The sequence below is a fragment of the Aulostomus chinensis genome, chromosome 20 (assembly GCF_037954235.1).
Source record: "Aulostomus chinensis isolate RoL2024-O1b breed Wild chromosome 20, RoL_Achi_v1.0, whole genome shotgun sequence".
NCBI lineage: Eukaryota > Metazoa > Chordata > Actinopteri > Syngnathiformes > Aulostomidae > Aulostomus > Aulostomus chinensis.
The window spans coordinates 18,345,864-18,366,663 of NC_141339.1; the positions used below are offsets into that span (position 1 = coordinate 18,345,864).

Genomic DNA, 20,800 nt, shown 5'->3' on the forward strand with positions numbered 1-20,800 from the left:
GATGATAAGAAATGTCTCGAAACAGTGCAGGCTGACATATGGTATGTGGATAGATATTGCCTCATGTCAGATCTTGCACTGGAAAGTGTAAGAATATGCACTTTCAACATGATTTTAAACATAAAATTGCTTACTCACAAAGCTCCTTTGATAGCTTAACCTTATTTCCTCCACCAAGAGGTAATGTGATCAACAAAGGTTTTCACATTACTAGTGGAATTTTTTGTGCATCTATCTGTCGACGATTACACAAAAACTATGAGGAACTATTTCACAAAACTTAGTTACGCAGCATTAGCAAGTGTGAGTTGGGAGATGGCGTGTGAATGAGTCAGACAGTGAATATTTCACCAATTTTCACTCTCAGTGTCACTTAGAACAGTCGTTTAGTTGTGTGTGACCAGTCATTTTCCACTCAGACACAAACTCTGTGCAGCACGAGTTCATGTGACCTGGAATGAATTCACCACATTTAGGTATCAAGTCATCCTCACATGCATACACACAGAATACCTTAATGTGGTGTCCTCAATTACGACAATCAAAGGGAAAGTTATGTGACAGATATGCAACAACTTGAAGTTATACTTCTAGAAATATTTTTTGGACTTTCAAATACTCACAAATAGGTATCTTGAGCTCCAAAAGGCATTTTTCGACAACTGCATTGCTTCGTTGTGACTCCAGAAAGCAGGAAGAACCAGTCTTTAGTCTGAAGCTAATTGTAAATGGTAAATGGACTAGTTTCTATATTGCTTCTTGCTATCTTAGCAGTACTCAACGCTTTCAATGTCATCTCATTCAATCACACACACACACACACACACACACACACACACACACACACACACACACACACACACTAATTAACAAATTGATGGTAGAGGCTGCCAAGTAAGGTGCCAACCTACTCATTGTGAGCAATTGGGATTTCAGTATCTTGCTCAAGGACACTTCAACACAGTACCGGACACCAGGAAGTGAGGCTCAAACCAGCGTCTGTTCTGTTGCTAGAACTCCAAATAATCACTTCTTTTTTTTTTAACCACTCTAAATATGGACATTTTTGCCCTTGTTGTGATTTGTTCAATGGGACGTCATTATGACATTATCTTATTAAACTAAATACTTTCTGTATTCTGGAATCCCAAAATAGTAATGCAACTGTTTATTTTCAAGAAAAAAAAAGAGTTTTGGGGTAAAGTAAACATGCAAAGTTGTAAAAGTTGTGAAAGAAGTAGTCTCACACTATATATATATATATATATATATATATATATATATATATATATATATATATATATATATATATATATACACACATACATATATATATGCATAAAATTGACTAATAAACATGGACCTTCTCATCTGACCTTCTCAAACATTTTCTGCCATTAAACTCTTTAAGTCCCGAAATGACTGACTTCTTAAAAGACAGTAATTTCCGTGAAGAAGACAAATAAGTAAAGTTTACACAAGCTTGCCCCACAACAACAAAACAGAAGGACTTTCACCCACCTCACAAATTAACCAGAGGAGCCAGCCGTGCTGCGACCAGGACATGTACCCTCTTCCAGTTTCCCAGCTGCAGACACAGCCAGTTCTGTCTGTATGGATGCCCAACTAAGCCCGAAGCAACACAGGTTGGCAGGCAATGTAAAAGACTACTGCACTACCTGGACGCCCGCAATCACAGATTTTAGAAGAGGAGTAAAAGGTGAGTTAGTCGTTCTCAGGAGGAGGTTAGCCAGTAAATCGCTAGAGGAAGAATAGATGTATCACACAACTGGTTTGGTCATTCAAATGCACTATAATATAAAACCCTGAAATTTAATAAAACTTGTTTGAAAACTCAGAAGTCTTGTCTTTTGCTGTGGTATCAACTTAAAAAATGTATACAAATTTGTTATCAAATTCAAATTGGTACAATGACCCATCCCAGAGTCCATTGACTAATTTCAAACACATAAACCCATAATAAATTGAGTAATTAGCCATAGAGATAATCAAAACTTAACTCTTTGTAATAAGAGATTGTTGAGCTGCTTTTTTTTTTCAATTTCAAGGCAATAAAGCTCATATAAGGACACAGAGAGCTATCTGGGGTAATAATACTCCACCTTGATGTATCGCTACCACAGACATAAACTGTGGTGTAAAATGTGAAATGTGTGGCCTGTTCAGTAAAGAACACAAGTTTCCAGCAGCATATGTCGGAAACAAAGACCCCACATACCTGTTCTATCCTGTGCACACATGGACTATACTGTAAAACAGAAGCGGCAGTTTCCTTTTTTATTTCTGTCCCGCTCAAACAATTGAATTCCTCCCTTAAACAAGAACCTGTTTTAGATTTATGCCCATTACATTGACTGACTGCCTTTTCATAAGTGGCTGCAGAGAGAGGAGCATACATCCTAAATTTAAGTGTTTTTCCCTGTTCTATGTATGTTTTCAAGCAGGCAGTATAAAACAAAGCTGACAGTTCTTGTGCTGCAGCAGCAGAATAAACAGTGGATATCTGCTTTCTCTTGGAATTCACAGTTTATCTAGAGTACTTTCTTTTGGAGGTTATGTTTAACATCCATATTTACTTTAAAGCAAGCCAAGTTCATTTATTACTCCTTGCATACGAATATATTTATACATTTAAAACCTAAAAAATGTCCCCTCCTTCATACCTTTGACATCTGGAAATAATGATAGTATACATCCAAAAACTACACCAAATAAAGTTCTTTGGCAATTCAAACCTGGGTTACTGGTGGTAATCACAGGTCAGAGCACTGGCACAGGTCAACCTGCCTTTCTGAGTGACGTCAGACTCTGACCTCGGCTGTGGCAGGGTCGCAGGCAGTGGGTCAGCCCCTTGGCAGTGCGTCCAGTTCAGATTAGCATTAACAGAACATGACAGTGCTGAGAGGCTTTGAGCGCTCTCAGGCAGAGGATTAACTACAGACAGCTATACCTGCAGCGTCTACCTAGAACTAATGCTGTCCCAGATCCATACTACATACTAATATAAGCGGGTTTAAAATATCCAGTTAGTATGCATACCACATTTGCTGAACATAGAGTGTGCAGTAGTGTATCACAGTGCCATTATGCATGGAAATTGAGCTACCTGCTGTTGGAAAGTGCAATTCTTTTAGGTTTTCATATAGCCCAGGAGCATGAAAACCAGAAATAAAAAATCTTGAGTCTTTTGAGGCCCCCTTTCTTTGTCTTTCTGTTTAATTGCTAGGAGAATACCATGAATAAAACAGAAACAACAAAAACAAACACCCCCGTCACATCTTTCCAGTCACACTGAACTCTTAAAGCACTGGTATCATGGCTGCATTCATTCCAATTGAATTCGATTCAATCTCTATGTGTTAAGAGAACCCAAGACAATGTCAAAGAACTAAAGCAAATTAAGGCAGAGGCAGTGCCTCAATTAGCTTACATCATGGCCCAAAATTTGCACAATAACACAAGAACACATACACAAGAAGACTTCAGCTTATGGTAAACGTTTATATGCTGTGCCTGTGAGAGAGGAGGTTACAGCAGGAGGTGACGGTGATCTATAATCATTACTAAGAATGAAACAGGACACCTCAGCCTGCAGATAGAAACAATGCAGGGTGCCTAGATTTCTATACCGTTCACTCACTTTTGTAAAATAGCTACATCTTGAAATATGTGGAAAAAGTTGGCACTGTTGTTGTCAGGGATTCTAGGATAGGATCAAATTGAACATTTTGTGCATGCTTTCCTGCTTTGCTCACTTCAGTTTTTACTAACCTGCATCGCTGAAAGATCATAAAAATTTATCCTGCCAATAAGAGTGATTTCTCTCACCCGCAGCCTACGCCAGCCTATTCGACATGCTGAATTGACCAAGAAAGCCAACGACTATTGCCAATGTGCAGTAGACACCGCAAAGATGAGGGCCACAGCCACTTACCAATGGCCAGACATTGACCGACTATAAACCCTGTTAGTCACAGGCCTAACAAAAGATGGATCTCGGCCTCTTAAACTGTTCTTTTATAAATCCACAATAAGACTGAGTTAACCATTCTGCTCTTTGTTGCATTACTGAGGATAATTACTCACCATTTTTCACTAAATTATATGGTTGGTTGGCCTGCCCTGAATGATGATAATTGCTGCTATGTTACCAGAGGATTGTCATCTTATATCTAATCTTTGCCTCTCTAGAACTCTGGTTCATATTATCAAGCTGTAATGATTAGATGATGCTTCAGCAGGAGCCATGTACCGAAACTGATTTAGTAAAGACTACCTCTACCACAGTAAGAAAGAAAGAAAGTGGGGGTCTGTTGTCAGTCCTGTCCTGTGTTAGGTACTTTCTGCAAGAGGGTGACACATTTCAACAGGGGTGTTCCTTCACACATACACTGAATGTGTGGGAGAGTACATGTGGAGTACATATGTATGCGTGCATCTGAAATCCTGGTTTTATGAGAAGCAGTAAAAGAAATTCTCAAAATGGCACAAACTGTGGCTTAATGCCACATCTAGTGAGCCACTATAGACAGCAAGAAAGAGAGAGAGAGAGAGAGAGAGAGAGAGAGAGAGATCAGCAGCTACTAAATGAAGCCAGTTAAATGGCTGATACTTATGAGTTTTCAATTAAAACAACATGAAAAGGCTCTAATGGAACAGACTTGATTCAGAATACAAGGCCACAACACATAGCAGTTAGATGCAATTCCAGACACTGTAGTTAATGTGCTAATTATAGGTACAAATGTGGCTGCACTCTGCTTGTAAGGAGTGCCACAGGGATGACATATTTTTGTAGGCCAACCTGGAAATCACCAGTGGTTACATTATTGCTGAAAATAATCCAAACAGTGAAGCAAAGTTTATGAGACTTACAGTTTTATCCGGATGGATATTCCTCAAAAATATAGTACATAGCTTACTTCTTGCTATAAACTAACCACACCACAGACGCACAACTTCAATGCCACCTGACCTAGTTTAGCATTTTCCTCTGTTTTTCAGCCTGATAGCACTTAAGCCATTGTTCGCAACTCCCACTCTTAAGATGCATAAATAGCTTTAAAATTCACAAGTTTAGTACTTACTGATATATTTTATGACAAAGAAAATTTTATACAATACCTTATGTCTGTGTCAACTATGGATCTTTCAGGCACTGAACCAAAAACATATTTCTGGGCAATGGGACTCCTTCCTATGCCACTCTGTATGAAAACTATAAATTTCTTCATCTAAAATCCAAATACAGACTTAAAATGCAGCGATTATGAACTGTGCAGTGCGGTCATAATCTGACAGAGAATTTCATATTTCACACATGGATGCACCCACAGACATACCTACAGCACATGTACTCAGAGAAACTACTGAGAAAGCTATATACACACTTGAAGGGCCAACTCTCTTTAAATCTGTTATTTCCTGGCCACACATGCTGAAACTGAGTTTCCGACTTAATCCATTCTGTTCTTCGTCTGAAACACGTTAAAAAAAAAAAAAAAAAAAATCCACCCAACCCTCTTGTGGGAAGGATGATGTGATAACAGTAATTTGCAGATGTGTATGTATCATCTTGTGTTGTAAAATGATGGAATAACTGATACTTCATGCTGCAAGACTTTGACTAGTATGCTAAGTATCCCAGTCACAGGAGCACCGTGTGAAAGAAATTACCCGCTTAGTCGGAGAATGTTTTCTAAAAGTGGTATTTCCCAAAAGGCTTTTTTGAAGCTGCGTTCCGTTCCAGAGGTATGTGGAAAATGGCACGTCCCAGCTGGTTGGCTGTGAATGTGCCCTTCAGAGGGAAATTTCCCTTACAGATTTGGTGGTTTGTGCACTGTGTGTTCTTGCATAAATCATGTGTTAATATATCTCTGATGAATGCTCCAGGGGCTGGAAGGAGATGGATTCACTCAATTGCAGTTGTCGAGTTGGATTTGTGTATGTTTACCCCCTTTGAAAATGCACTAATCAATAGCAAATGTGATTAGATAAACAGAATTTATAAGACATAAAAATTCACCATACAGGTCGAAGCTGAAGTTAAGAGTGTAGAAAAGACTGAAACGAAGAGACAGAAAGAGACAAGTTACAGAAAATAGGAAATATAAAAACCGGAAGTTGAATCACCAGTATAGCTAGCAGATTCATGTGGTCCAAAACATTTTAGAGGATTCTATGTTAACAGATATGAGAAGCAATTAAGTATTCAAGAATTATTTTTGACAATATGTACTTTACGGTTTTACATTTGCTACTTGTATTTCTTTTATTTTATTCTTATTACCAGTCTCAGGACTGCAGATGTAAATCAGTATTCTTGCTTACTCCACTGCATTTACGTTGTTTATCTTTACCTACAGACATGGATGTCCCTATCAAATAAACAAAAGAAACTGCCTTATCAAATTAATTCTTCTGACCTTTCTTTCATCCCTCATTTCCACATACACTTCCCTTGGGTCCATAAATCCATACAATACACCAGGAGTCCATGTCACTCCTATGGGAACCTCCATGATTTCTGACTACATTATGCATCAAGCACCTTATACAATATATTCTCATAAATTGGAAAAAAAAAATACATATATATAGATAGATTACTTCACAGTAATCATTTCTATTGTGCAATACTGATATCTTCACTTTTCCAAAATTCCAAACACATACATCTCCCACTGGTGCTGCATGCAGCAAATCCAAACTGCACCCCTCAATCTGCCACGCCACAAAGCTCATCTGCCACAACACAGTGGCACTTATTTTCCAGCCAAGAGTCATTACACTCTTTTGAGGCACGTTCTAATATTAAGTGTATTTATTCAGCCTGAAATCTGTAGCCAACCCAACCACTCCAGGTTACACTCATGTGGCTGATCTAAGACCAGTCGGCATAACATTTCTCATTGAACAACTGACAGCGCGTCTTCTTCGCATTCTCCATTTACCACATTCATAATCTTCCAAACCAAATTGTTAGGACCACACAGAGAGAGTTTTGTGAGTGCATCTGTGTATTTCTATATCACTTTTATGTTTCAAAAGCAGAACTACAGGGCTAGAAAAAAAGAACTCAGGCAGGTGACAACGGCAGAATATTAATCAAATTTTAAAAAACTACACCTCACACACACATACACACAGACTCGATTCATAAATCCAAACAGTTAGTTTGTCCACTCTATCAAAAAAAATGGAGGATTTTCTTTTTGTTTTTGTAATGACAAAACTAATAGTCTACAAATAGCCTAAGTGACCTACAAAAACTGCTCCAACCTCCTCAGATGCAGAGGATGCTTGTCAGTCAGATAGATGTGGTGGTTTCTGGTTGCTCGAGGAAAAGCTCAAAGTATGTTAATTGCAGTGCATTTGCAGTCATGAATTGAAATTAAAGGTGGAGTAAATTTTACCTGAATAAACAACTCCTTTCTGAAATTCTTGTTTCTGCCATACATAATCTCCCATTGAGAATTATTCATGGAAAGTGTTTTCTAGGTAGCAGCCCTAAAAGGATTAGAATGGGCATAAAACGGGACTGTCTTCACAAGCTGGGCTTCATTCAGAGGCAAATGTGCACATATACACACACACTAACGCTGACCCTTAGCCTAGCCACAACCTAACCCTGACCCTAAAACCAAGTCTAAACCTTCAAAGAGCCATTTAACTCCCCATCACTTCTGCCCCACAAAGCACGCCAGACCCCACAAGTTAAGGCCCCACAAAGCGAATTAATCAGCAGAACCCACGCACAGAAACAGACAGACACACACACAGAGCACATAGCAACCTCCCCCGTGTTACTGTTTTGGACGCTAGCAGCAATCTTTGAACTAGGTTAGCACAGTCCACCTGGATCTGTCACAGAAGCTATCCCATGGAAAATCAAAATTACAGACACATTAATTTCATTAAAAAAGGATGGGACGATGGAAGCTTCTGACATTATTCAGCAGCTAAAACATAACAAAATCCAGCCCATGCTTTGACATAAAATGTGGAGAAAACAAGGACGCGTATGACACTATGAGCTCATAGCACTGAAGCGTTTGAAAGTTACACGTCTCCTGTCAGTGACGTGCAGAAATATCAATTCAGTGGAAGGGAGTTAAGAAGCTTATAGCTTTAGAAAAAAAAATAAAAAATGCAACTGCTGACTTACTGAGGCAGAGGATTCCCTCCAGGAAATCCCATATCTCTTCAAAGGCAGGGAAGCTGTTGATAGCTGGTAGTTTTGGGATCCAATGCTAGCTAAAGACCACCATCTAGCGGGCTAAAGTTGGAAGGAATGTCAGGATACAAGACGTTCAGCGTATATAGAATATAGTCATACATTTTGGACTGAGACAACCTCTAAAAGTCCTCACCGTTGGTGTTATCGTGTATATGTGTTAATTTCTTCGCTTTTCACTGTTCTTTATACACGCCGGGACGACATGAAATACCGCTTCCTGGACGGAGGGAAGCCAGGGCCAGACAGCCGCGCACGCGCACACAGGGGAGACTAGCCTGTGAGCTCACGCATGCGCACTAACGTCAGGCTTCTAGGCGTCCAGGAGATTGTGAGAAGATGATGCGGCTGAGCTGCCGGCGCGGAGCGAATGCATAATTAGCCTATCTTAGCCGTAGACATTTTCACTTGCCTTGTCTAGTTTCTTGCCAAATTGCAGTTTAATGTCGAAGTGTAACAGGAGAGGCGTAGAAGCTGATTAGGTGACAACAGGAGAGACGCGGAGCCGTAACCGAGAGGAGTTGTGCATCAAATTGCACCGGATGTCATTACACGCTTTTAAATATCGAGGAGGTAAGTAGTTATATCATTCCTGGCGTGGTTTAGGATAATTTTGCTGGTTTGTTGTTGTTTTTTCAAGTATTTTCAGTATTTAATAGGAGGAGCAGCTAATATCCGGTTTATAGGCATATTCTGAGAAATATTTTCATTATGAAGGTACAGAAGAGTGCAACCCTTTGTCCAATGACAAAAATCAATATTTGAGTGGCCACCGTTATAAGTTAAGTGCTACGTCATTCGCTTGTAATTATTTTCTGCCGACCACCTGTTACAGCATGCTTGGTTCCTAACTCCATCTCATTGAAATCCTTTTTAAAAACAGAACATTGTTATTATTATTATTATTATTATAATTATTAGTATTATTTGCTGCAGGTAGTTCCTCCTTTTTTGTGCAATCTTATGATAGGACTATTGCATTAATTCTATTATCCTAATAGTTTATAATGCGCATTTTCAACATAAGGCTTTATCTGCTGTGGCATAGCAGGCAGATAACCATCAGCGGGCTTGTGGGTCGTTGGGCATTTGTACTTAGGCCTCATCTAAGCTCGTTGATCAATTGAATTTAAGCCTCTTGAGCGGACCGAGCGAAACCTGCTGACACATGCGCCTCTGTCTTTTTGTGTGCGCACAAACCCGGTTAACCCGCTCTGACTGCGGCCCGCTACATCCGAACTAAACCCATGAGAGTGTGTGCGTGTACGTGTGTGTGGGGAGGGGGGTTCCATGTCAAGTCCTGTAAAGTCGTCCACCCTGCATATTGCTGTGAATTGCACACCACTTTCCTGTCTGTGGATACTGAACACACAGCAGTTAATTCATGAAGCTGATCTGGAGCATCTGATTAATTATGGATTAATAAAGACACACACAGGTGCATATAAGACGTTTGTTACGTAATAAATGTCAACGAGGTGTCTATCTCAGTATATTTTCATTTTTTAATCATTAAAGTTAATTGTGTGTTTCATATTTGTCTGGGATCAGTGGAAGTTATATTTATAAATGTCAAATTTACACTGAAGAGATCAATAAAGGAACCTTTCTGTTCATCTATCTGAATGTCTGTCCAACTGTTATGTAAGTGGTAAGATGAGACAGAGAGAAAATAGTGTCAGGAACAGAGAAAACCCATTATCTGCCATCCTGTTTCCCACAATCATCTCAAACTGTTGTGACTGGCTAGCAATCATAAGTTTGTTATAAGTGCATTATCATCATGGGGAGCAATGCTTCTGTAGTTTTTCGAAGTACAAAGAGTTTTGTCTTTTTTTGGGGGGTCCTGTAATGGCAGAAATACAGTGGAAAATACTGCATTGGTTATGAGTCACGTATACTCCATGACTGCAAAATCACATGTATTAGATGACTAAATGATGACTTAGCGTAGCCCCTCATGCTACCAGTTACACTGATAGGTTTCCTATGGTCTGTAATTTAATTTGGGCGTCTCTCTGACTTTCTCTCTCTCCCAATGCCACAGAGTAATCAAGAGCAAAGGCAGCGCCATGGAGGTTGTAACACATCTGGTGAATGACTCGGTAGAATTTTACAAATGGAGCCTTACTATAGCAGGTAAGGGGATATATATTACGTTTGAAAAGCACACAAGAGCAGCATGCTCCCATTAATGCTGCTGTTTTAGTTTGCTCTCTCATCACTTGGGGGGAAAAAATACAGTTTGTAAATGTGGTGCATGGATTATTTGTGTCATCACATTCTAAATTGACATGATAAATTAAATATCTTGGTAATAAATTGTAATTTACCACTTACATAGGTAACTGTGGGGGGAAAAAACTACTAGAGATTTATCATCGATTATTGATATTTCCTTGGTTTCACTGCAGTATTAAATCTTGCGTGGGAACAACACATTCATGGCTTGAAGACTAGCAAACTCAAATTGTTCCTAATGCTTTATTACAATGTAATGTCATAAGGAAAAACCAAAACTACATTTCCATTGTTAACACATCTTACAACTCAGTTCAGCCAGATATTCACTGAATTTTTTGTCACATGCCTGCTGGTCTCTGCTAAGTCAGCCACAGCTTCCCAGTTGCTGTGCGGAGTGTAGAATTTTGTGGGTTTTTTTTCAGGATATTAATCATGTAAATTATATATTTTTTGGCAAAATTTAAAATGAAACACAGACTAAAAAACAGATTTTGAAGAATAATCTGATTTTCAGGCTTGGATTTGTTTATTTTTTGTTTTGAAACAACTTCAAGAAATCTGAATCGTTCAAAAGCCATTGCTTCTGGTAATATGAAATAGTGTAAAATGAGCCGTTATACTGACAGGAAGCATGCCTTTCAAATTCACCTGCAGCTTTGGGGTTTCAGCGGGTTGAAGAAGAACTTATTTTGACCACATTAAGAAAACCATCTCTCGATGCAACCAGCACAATCTGGAGAGAGCAACACATGATTTGTGTAACAAACTGTGTTGTTTTAAGTCACTTTAAACTGTAGCATGATTTAGATATTATTGTGCATATGGGACTTTTTTTTTTTTAAACGGTCTTATTGCTCAAATCCTGCATGCCTAGTAAGAGACAATGTTCATGGGACAATACACATGTGTGCGCTCGTGTGTGTGTGTCTGTGTGTGTGTGTTTGTACTACTCCATCTGCATCTGTCATTTCAATGTCATCCTCACATCTTCCTCCAGACAAGAGGGTGGAAAACTGGCTAATGATGTCATCGCCCTTCCCCACTCTGGCCATCAGCTGCCTGTACCTGCTCTTCCTGTGGGCAGGGCCTAGATACATGCAGGACCGCCAGCCCTATACTCTCAGGAAGACCCTCATAGTCTACAACTTCAGCATGGTGGTCCTGAACTTCTACATCGCCAAAGAGGTCAGAGTCAGTGCAGCTACTGTTGTTTGAGGCTATCACTTTTCACTGTTCCATTAATCATGCTCATAACATCTGGCACGTGTGTGGCAAGACTGACTGACTAAGGAGGCTGTACAGACAGGCACACTAGAGTCTAGACTGTATTTGATGCATCTAATATTCAGTGAGAAGACAGCGAACAATTACTTTGAGTTTATGCTTCGTTATGACTTTTAATCTTTTGAACATTTGACTTTGTGTGGTGGTCTTTAAGGACTTGTGAATGTGATTAATTCTTTTTTGGTGAATTGCACAAAGTGTCTGCTTTGTTCTTTGATATATTCCCTCAAGTGCAAGTCTAAGCTGCAGCAGTATGAGTATTATTCAGAATAGAGCACTGATTCTAGAATAAAGTTGTGAAACATACAGAACATGCCAGCTTTTGAGGAAATTTGAATATTTTCCACCAGAGACAGAAAACAAGTTTGACACCATCACTCCTCTATGTGAGCTGTGTTAGCTTAGCACAGTTGATGGTGGTCAATGGGAAGTGTTAGCTGAGCATTCCTCTGTCGAAAGTTGTCAAATAATTAAGGTTAAGGATGTTGGTTTTTATGAAGCTATCATCTCCATACTCTCCTACAAAATTTTAGGATTCGTTGTAAATCATCAAGAAATATTTGATTTGTTGGCCGAAGTTTTGAGGTGTTGTGTGAAATGACTGCACGTAGCCTCTTTGTTTATTTCAGGAAAGTAGTTCCAGCTGTTGGTCTGGTTCTAAAATTACAATATCTCACAATTTTAAACTGTTATTTCATAGCAAAAGTCTGACACATTTTTAGTTCCAGTATTGCAGGCCATTTCGGAGACGAGAGTATTTGATGACTTTTAACTGAGCTATGCTTGCACATCTACCACCAAGCATTGTGCTAAGCTCTATAGCAGTCAGAAGGTCTCTGTGGTCTAATCCACGGACAGAGGAGAGAGTTATTTCTGAATTATTTTCCGCCCCTGAGAAAGATGGCAAAAAAGCAATTTTTTCCCAAAAGTTGGCATGTTTTATTGTTTCTTATATTTGCCGATTTTAATTTGAAAGGACATGTTGATAAAACGTGCATTTCTCCGAAAGTATCTGATTTCACACAATCCTTGTTGAGTCCTGTTGTCATAGGAGTGTGGCAAGTGTCCTGTTTGCATTCTTCACGTTTAGTGAGTCCACAGGACTTCTTGCTTGCCTCTGACTTTCTGACTGTGTTGTTCTCTCCTCCTCAGCTCCTACTAGGCTCTAGAGCAGCTGGGTACAGCTACCTCTGTCAACCTGTCAACTACTCCAATGATGTCAATGAAGTCAGGGTGAGCCTCCCCCAACACACACACTTGCACGCATGGAAACACAAAGCACTGCACAAGTTCTAAGTGACTCTGGGAAGAAGAGGTTTAAACTGGCAAATCCCAAGCTGTAATCCTGTTGACATAAAGCTCAAGATTCTTGTTTCATTTGTATTTTGGTGTGTTGCGTTTTTTTGTAGGGGTTAAATAAGATGAAACACAGCAGCTTGAAAGATTTTAACTGGAGTGAATTCAGTGCAAAGTGGGTGTGGCTAGTGCTCCAGAGAGGTGGGAGTAGATTGGTCTCGCCACCCTGAAGCTCCACCCCCATGTCTACCTTTAGGCCGTGCGTTCATGATGGCATTAGCGAAGGATAAGAGCCGCCTCGGCTCTGTGTATGGTGTCTTGTCAATGTGTGTGTAACAAGAGAGAAGGAGGAAAGAAGAGGGGAAGCTCTGAGAAATGTGCGATTTACTCGTTATTTGGTTCACTTCACTTCTATTTGGAGTTTTAGCTCAGGATCAATGATGTCATTAGATCCATATTTATATGATATCTGCACTACAGAGTACAAATAAAACACTGAATTCAGACAAGCTGTTTACTTCTGTTGCTCACCCACTGGAAACCACTCAAACATCTCTACAAATAGGGTTAATTACCCAACTAATAACCACATCAAAATCTTATTTTTTTATGTTTGGACTTCACTAGTGTGGCTTTGAAAGACTCACAGTTCAAAAACAATATATTTTAAAATCTTCTCATTTATACAGCCCCTCGGTTCCTCCTCTATCTGAAACTCGCCGTTTTAGCTCGTCTCTCTTGAGGCCCACCTCCCTAAAAACTCACTTCCCCCAAATAAGCCAAATTCCTGAAGCCTGCTGAGAGGTAGCGAACCTGGACTATGTGGCCCTGACATGCTGTCACAGCAGTCACCTGGAGGAAGACATTCATGATGAAATGACTTTGATGTGAAAGTAGAATCAAGCTCTAACCCCGCACGGATTGCTTTACTAACTCTTAGCTCATAGTTTTAAACTTTTATGAACGTTATATGAACGTGCAACGCTGTTACATTGTATTTAACAGGATATAGGAAATGTAGAATACATCCTGGTTAACTGTATATGTTAAACTTATGAAACTAACGAAAATGTCTCTCCGTATTAGTCTTCTTTTCAATACTTTTGTCAAGTGTTTTTGACCAGAAGGAAGGAATTGGAATTGAGTTGCATGAATTGCCAGTGAAATATCCGCATGTTGCATTCACAGCTTTAATCCAGGATACTTTGTTTCCACATTCAAATGTTTGTGGTCCATAAATCCATTTGGAGTCCTTTCATTTCTGATGTAAACCTCAGTGATGTGTTCATGAAGCTCCTCCTTCCATTAATTTTAGTCAAGTATTTCCCCCCAAGTTCATTAAAAAAAAATCACAATTTTTACACAAAGGTCAGATAGATTGCAGACTAGCTAAAACAAGCTAACATGACACAAGTGAGCCAAAGACCAGGCTTTTTGCTCTCTCAGCAGCTCTCTGAATTATTCCATGCAGATATTCCACACGTCTGTGTGTTGAAAAACAGACTTAATGAGCCACTCCACCCAGGCTGTTTGGCAGACGTCTCCATCACACACACCCCGTGCACTGTACAAAATTACAGACACCAGACGTCCAGATGTGGAAACAAGGCGTAACAGATACTGTCACATGTAGTAGTTGGCATCTGTGATCCACTGCAGTGAACCAAGGGGACTCACTGACTCTGCCCTGTTTCCTGTCTTCAGATAGCATCTGCTCTTTGGTGGTACTACATTTCCAAAGGCATAGAATTCCTGGATACAGTCTTTTTCATCCTGAGGAAGAAATTCAACCAGGTCAGCTTCCTCCATGTCTACCATCACTGCACCATGTTCATCCTCTGGTGGATCGGCATCAAATGGGTCCCCGGTGGACAATGTGAGTTAAAGGCAGAGGGGGAAGAGTCATCAGAGTGTGTGTTGTTGACAGTATTTAACCTGGCTGGTTGGTTTTCTGGCCATTCGTGCCATGTATGCAGTGCACAGCACAGATGTGACTGAGTGGCATAGAAATGAGTCCTAAAAACAGAAATGAGTTTAGGTAACCTTGTCACAAGTTCGGGGATTTTTTTTTTTACTGATTTTAAGTTAAAAGCCTGAAATAATGTCTGTGGTTCACACTAGTTTGAGGTTGGGTTTTTTTTTTTCATGTTTTGCTCTTTGGCTCAAAATTTATCAATAATATATATGAATATAGAAACCGTTGGTGTCTTAAAAGCTGAGGTTGCCAACAAGTGGCTGAACAAGACTATGGACACTAGCAGACATTAAACGTCATTACACTGACAACAGGAGAAGCCCAAAGCTGGTTGAGATCATGTTGAGGTCATGCATAGGTGGTGTAGTTTGTTCATAGCATTACATTTGCTTTGTACTTCTAACAATTGCATTCAAAAAGTGAAAAAATGGCATTAATTTGTTAGAAATAAACTTGTGAATCTAAACATGCAAGACTCCAAAATGTGTTTGCCACTGAGTCTGTTATTGGTAATAATCCAAAATCCAATGTAAAAAAAGCTCGCGATGACGCCGACTTCCAGTTTAGCCTACAAAAATACATCATTGCTGTGGCGCTCTGTAAGTCCCAGAACATGGATGCTTGGATGCATGACCCTCAACCCCTCCAGCTCAGCACAGATGCCGCTGAAGCCATGTGAACCAGACTTCTGGTTCCTCGTGTGCAGCAGCTTCACGCCCACTGCGTCAGCTCCTACCATCATTCTATGAAGTGGCACGTCAACTAACAGCCCACTACTGACTCATTTCTCTGTCATTCTGGTTTGCACTACCTAAATCCTGGGTTTCCTAATTGTTTGTTTTATGGTTGGCTGCAAAAAAAAAAAAATTAAAGCTCTGCTCCTGCAACATTTGCATCGGATGCAGTCCCAATCCCAGTGCAGTCCTCTGCTGTCTCAACACAGTGTGCCAGTGTCTGTAAGATGATGTATGCATATTGGTGTCTTATCTCATTTTGTACACAAGGTCATACGTGGTTTGACTGCTACATGAATTCATCTTTGATCAAATCGAATCTCTCTGCAGCTTTTTTCGGTGCGACCATCAACTCTTCCATCCATGTCATCATGTATGGTTACTATGGCCTGGCCGCCTTGGGACCTCAGATGCAGAAGTACCTCTGGTGGAAGAAATACCTCACCATCATTCAGATGGTGGGGATCACTTTTTCATTATAGTGTAGTAATCACTCCAGGACACTGAAATGAAGGATTTTATGCAAATGTTAGCAGATAAGCAGAAGTAAAATCACATGTATTTGTAGAATGACAGATTTCTTAGCGTATTTACGGCAGTATTTCAACATTTGCAGTTATTTATTCCACATTTTTTATGATTTCTGGCATAACTAATCCATGATGTGATAGATCTGTGGGCAAATTAGATCAGGAGGTTTAATGCTCTACATTTTGAAACTTTCCTATAATTATATTCCAGACTTGTTTTTGAGTTAAATAACTCACTGCGCAATTTTTGTTTCCAACAGATCCAGTTCCATGTGACCATCGGCCACGCCGGCCACTCCCTCTACACAGGCTGTCCCTTCCCTGCATGGATGCAGTGGGCTCTGATTGGCTACGCTGTCACCTTCATCATCCTGTTCGCCAACTTTTACTATCACGCGTACCGACGCAAACCTTCCTCCACGCAGAAGGGAGGCAAGCCTGTCACAAACGGCACGTCTGTTGTCACTAACGGCCACAGCAAAGTGGAGGAAGTGGAGGATAATGGAAAGAGGCAAAAGAAGGGAAGAGCAAAAAGGGAGTAAAGGTGGAAAAGAATTTGTTTGGTGATAAACAGAGAGAGGACAGTTTTAAGGGCCAGAGAAGGAAAGGGAGGGAAGAGATAATTGGAGAAGTTCCAGCCAGATAACCATCCCTGCAGATACATGCATTATGGGTTTGTGGGTTCTGGTTTTGACAGGAAAAGGGTTGTTGGTTGTCTCCATTACAGTTTTTTTAAAATCAAGGAAATCAAAATGCTGATCTTGTAGGCTTCACTCTTTTCTGTCCAGCTGTTTTGGACCTCAGTACAACCAAAAATGTTTTCAATGGCCTATAAACTGCTCAGCATCCACTAACTTACCAACCAAAATTCACCTCCAATTTTTGTACACTGGATTACAGTTTTATTTGAAAGCTTAAATAGTCTGAAACATGCTTATTTATTTCATAGCACTCTAAAAGAGTTTGAATTAATTTAACTGTTACCAACAAACGTGCAGAGGTTTATACCAATTTTTTGTTTACCTAGAGATTAAAAAAAAAAAAACAAGTTTAGACAAAGGATTACTTGGTTAAAGACATTGTGATGTTCTCACATTTGTCATTTACAATATGAGATTAATGAGAGATTACAAAGGCTGGTCTTAATTCATCTCAAACATCTACTAATCCAACTTGTCATGGACTGTTCACATCTTTACGGTCTGGAACTGTTGTATCCGTGCTGCATTTACAGAATCAAACGCTCTTTCCTATGTGTTCATTGTGAATTAAAAACTTGGTTTTAAACACTCGGGTGGGCGGGGACAGTTCTTTAGTATATATGCAAATTTGTGGGTATCTTTGTTACGTTACATATCTTTTGTGGGTCTTCATGATTTATTTCTTTTTGCTGTGCGATGTAGCTGAGTTGCGAGAGTAAGAGATTGAAGTTCAGCTCAATATTGTCTCACTGCCACGTAGGACTGAAGGGAAATTCATCCTATAAAGAGCTTCTTTTTTTTTTAAAGGAAACAAATGGTAATTTCATTTTACACAGAAATAAAGACAGTGTCAGCACCCGATAGCTTATGTGTGTGTGTCTGTGTTTGTGAGTACGGATTCCTAGGACTTAGAGAATAGCCATGCATTTGCAGAAACAATTGTAAATCCCAAATATTCATGATTTTACAGATCATTTCTTCTCTCTACTCATTCCCCTGCTTCCTCATCTGCAGGACGAAAAGGGCTCTTACAGGTGTGTGTGAGAGGGCCAGAACTAGGCTGTCTTTGGCCTGTCCAGACAGATCTGCCCTAATCTTTGGGAGTAAATTGGCTTTAGCTTCAAAAGAGCTTATTTCCACGTCACTCCATGAGTTACCCAGGAAAGCAGGTCACTGGAAGAGAAGCCTTCACTAATCTGCCATCAGGTCTCCACTGAAACTGTATGGATGAGTAAATGTTTAACTGGAATTAACCAAATAATAGAAAACGGACATCTCGACTAGGAAGAAACTGAAGGGTCATCTCGGGTTCAACTCCTCTCTCGATCCACAGCTGCTTCCTCTTTGTTTTTTTTTTATTCACACAATTACCATCCGTTTCAATTAGCCAGTAATAGACACTCCATTAACCAATTGCTCTACAGATTCACTAATGGCACATATTCAATTATCTATCCACTCTCCTTTTCCTGTTCGCCTCAGACTCCACTCTCTAATACCTCATATCTAAGACCAGATAGCAAACGCTTTTAGTGAACTTCCCTCTTTCTGCTGTACATGCACTACTTATCCTAGCACACCACCACCACCTGTCTCTTGAGGTCTTCGGGTGGAGATGTGAATGGTAGACTGGACCGAACGAGTGAGATGAGGCGTATTCGTCCTCCTCTGGGACATAGAGGGATCTAAGCTAGGAACTAAGAGGATTGCAGGAGGGCAGAGGCTTTTCAGTCAAAGGCATTTAGCAAAGGTCACTAACCTGCGGCAAGTACAAGCGTACACATACCTGTATGCACACATACAGTACTGTAGACCTAGTGAGCCAGATCACCCTCTAGATGCTGTAGCGTTGATGTCAAACGAAGTAAACTACTCTACAGTTAATCACTGAATAAATTAAGGGACTCCACAGGTTAATAAAATAACTAGATATCTGCAAGAAGACCTTCAGACAATTAAATGGATCATATTTAAAAAGCACTTTTCCAATGATGTTTCATTCACTGATGACGGGGGGGCCAGGCTACTCATCAGGTTCAACTAGGGGTTCAGTAAGTTGCTCTGGAACACTTCGCACAGGGGGATCAAACCTGCAACCTTCTCAATACGGGACAGCCACCCCACCTTCTGAGCCACCAATTTCTTTTTGTGTTTCAAGTTTAGTATTTATCTTAATAAATGAGCACACATATGCACACACTGGAGAACAGAAATGTGAACATGGGATAAAACCAGGTTTTCTCATTCTATTCCCCCCCATAGTAGAAAAAAGTTCATACACAGGGACTTTTGGACAGCTCTTTTCATCACTCCATAAAGAACATATGTCTAGTTTACAGATATCTTCAAATGGTTGCTTTACTTCTTTCTACTTTACTCATTTGTAAATGAGTTTTAAAATGTGTTGTCATATTCATCTTTCTATCTCCAATTCAATGTCTTATTTTCATAAAAGCCCTTCGACGGACAGGTTTGCAAATTAGCATTTGCTACACATACTATGATACTCGTTTCAGATGTCTGTTTTCACCATGTCATTAAAACAATAAGTAAATAATAACCGCAACCTTTTTTAAAGTCACTTTCACAAACAAATCCGTCAAAAAACAAAAAAAACTCAGAATATAAATAAATTCATAAAGTAAACATTCATTAAATACACTTGTGCAACATCAGTCAGTCTGTTCTGTTCTCTTAGCTGTTGTACTGAATCACATTATACTGTGTTAATGTAACTACATACTGAAGTGGTCAGCGAGTGTAGGGAGGAAGACAGCGGGAAAATTAGTTCTGACCTTCAGATACTATCAGATTTCTGACTGATTAAAGAAAGCACTTTGAGAAAGGATGCGCATCATAAAATTAATAATAAAACAAAGACTTTTAACCGTTAAACTTCCCCAGCTGACTTCTAACGTAATGATTTTATGACTTTTGTAGTTATATGTCCAAATGTGCGAATGAGGTATTTCAAATAAAGCATTCCATCAGTCATTCCATCAATCATTCCATCCATTTCCTACACTGCTTATCCATTGAGGGTCATGGGAGTGGGGGGTGGGGGGGGGAGCCTATCCCAGCTGACACTGGGCGAGAGCCAGGGTTCACCCTGGACGGGTCGCCAGTCCGTTGTAGGGCCATCAGGAGCAATTAGGGGTTCAGTATTTTGCTTGGACATGGTCACCGGGGGAAGTGAGCATCAAACCAGTGACCCTTCGGTTGCTAGACGGCCACCCTACCCATGCAATTAACCGAAAAATAAGTGAACAAAAATGTGAACTTTGGACATTTTTCTGTGCTCCAGTCTGAAATACGACATGAAATAGATTCAGAATAATCCCAAATCTCCCAATAGATCAACGCATGGTGAAAAACAACATTTTGCTTACATGTTTGCCTTTACATTGCTGGTTACGAAGCATCACTACATTTGGTAATATGACAGACATCTGCTCATCAGCAGGCTCATCATTCTCCTTGCCCCCCCCAGTCTTCAGTGAGTGCCAGTCTTTTGGAGGTGAAGGGTCAGCGTACAGAGGTTAAGCCTCGCACATCTGACCCGCCACTAACTCATCTCATTAACAATTATATGACTAACGAGCTCATTCTATCTCAACACAGTGGAAACAGTCAGCGTTTTACTGCACCTCCTCCTGAGTGGGACAGATTGTCTTTAGAGTCTCTGCTGAGCAGCCTTCGTGTGTGGACAGTGTCCTCTGCTGGATTTAATCATGCACTCCACATGGGATGAGGGTTCATATTGTGCGGTTTCCTGCAAA

The 20,800-nt window shown here is 40.0% G+C and overlaps 2 protein-coding genes across 4 annotated transcripts in view; one reads left to right on the top strand and one right to left on the bottom strand.

The window, feature by feature from the left end:
• The window catches only part of LOC147243117 (inactive serine protease 35-like), a 68,101-nt gene extending 59,543 nt beyond the window's left edge, over positions 1 to 8,558 (bottom strand). For 2 of the 3 annotated variants that reach the window (XM_086189818.1, XM_086189817.1), the window contains exons 1-2: positions 8,394 to 8,517; positions 8,189 to 8,299 (exon numbers count right to left, since the gene is read on the bottom strand). The gene's annotated coding sequence lies outside the window, so the exon portion shown is untranslated. Of the gene's footprint in view, positions 1 to 8,188; positions 8,300 to 8,393 lie in introns of all 3 variants that reach the window. The other variant, XR_015110658.1, reaches the window with a different exon arrangement.
• Positions 8,559 to 17,882, top strand: LOC147243119 (very long chain fatty acid elongase 4-like). The gene is made up of 7 exons (XM_086189827.1): positions 8,559 to 8,830; positions 10,305 to 10,396; positions 11,499 to 11,686; positions 12,938 to 13,018; positions 14,786 to 14,957; positions 16,121 to 16,248; positions 16,581 to 17,882. Exons 2-7 carry the CDS (start codon positions 10,330 to 10,332, stop codon positions 16,860 to 16,862), a joined length of 918 nt encoding a protein of 305 aa, XP_086045953.1. The 5' UTR covers positions 8,559 to 8,830; positions 10,305 to 10,329; the 3' UTR covers positions 16,863 to 17,882.
• The last annotated feature ends 2,918 nt before the right edge of the window (positions 17,883 to 20,800 follow it).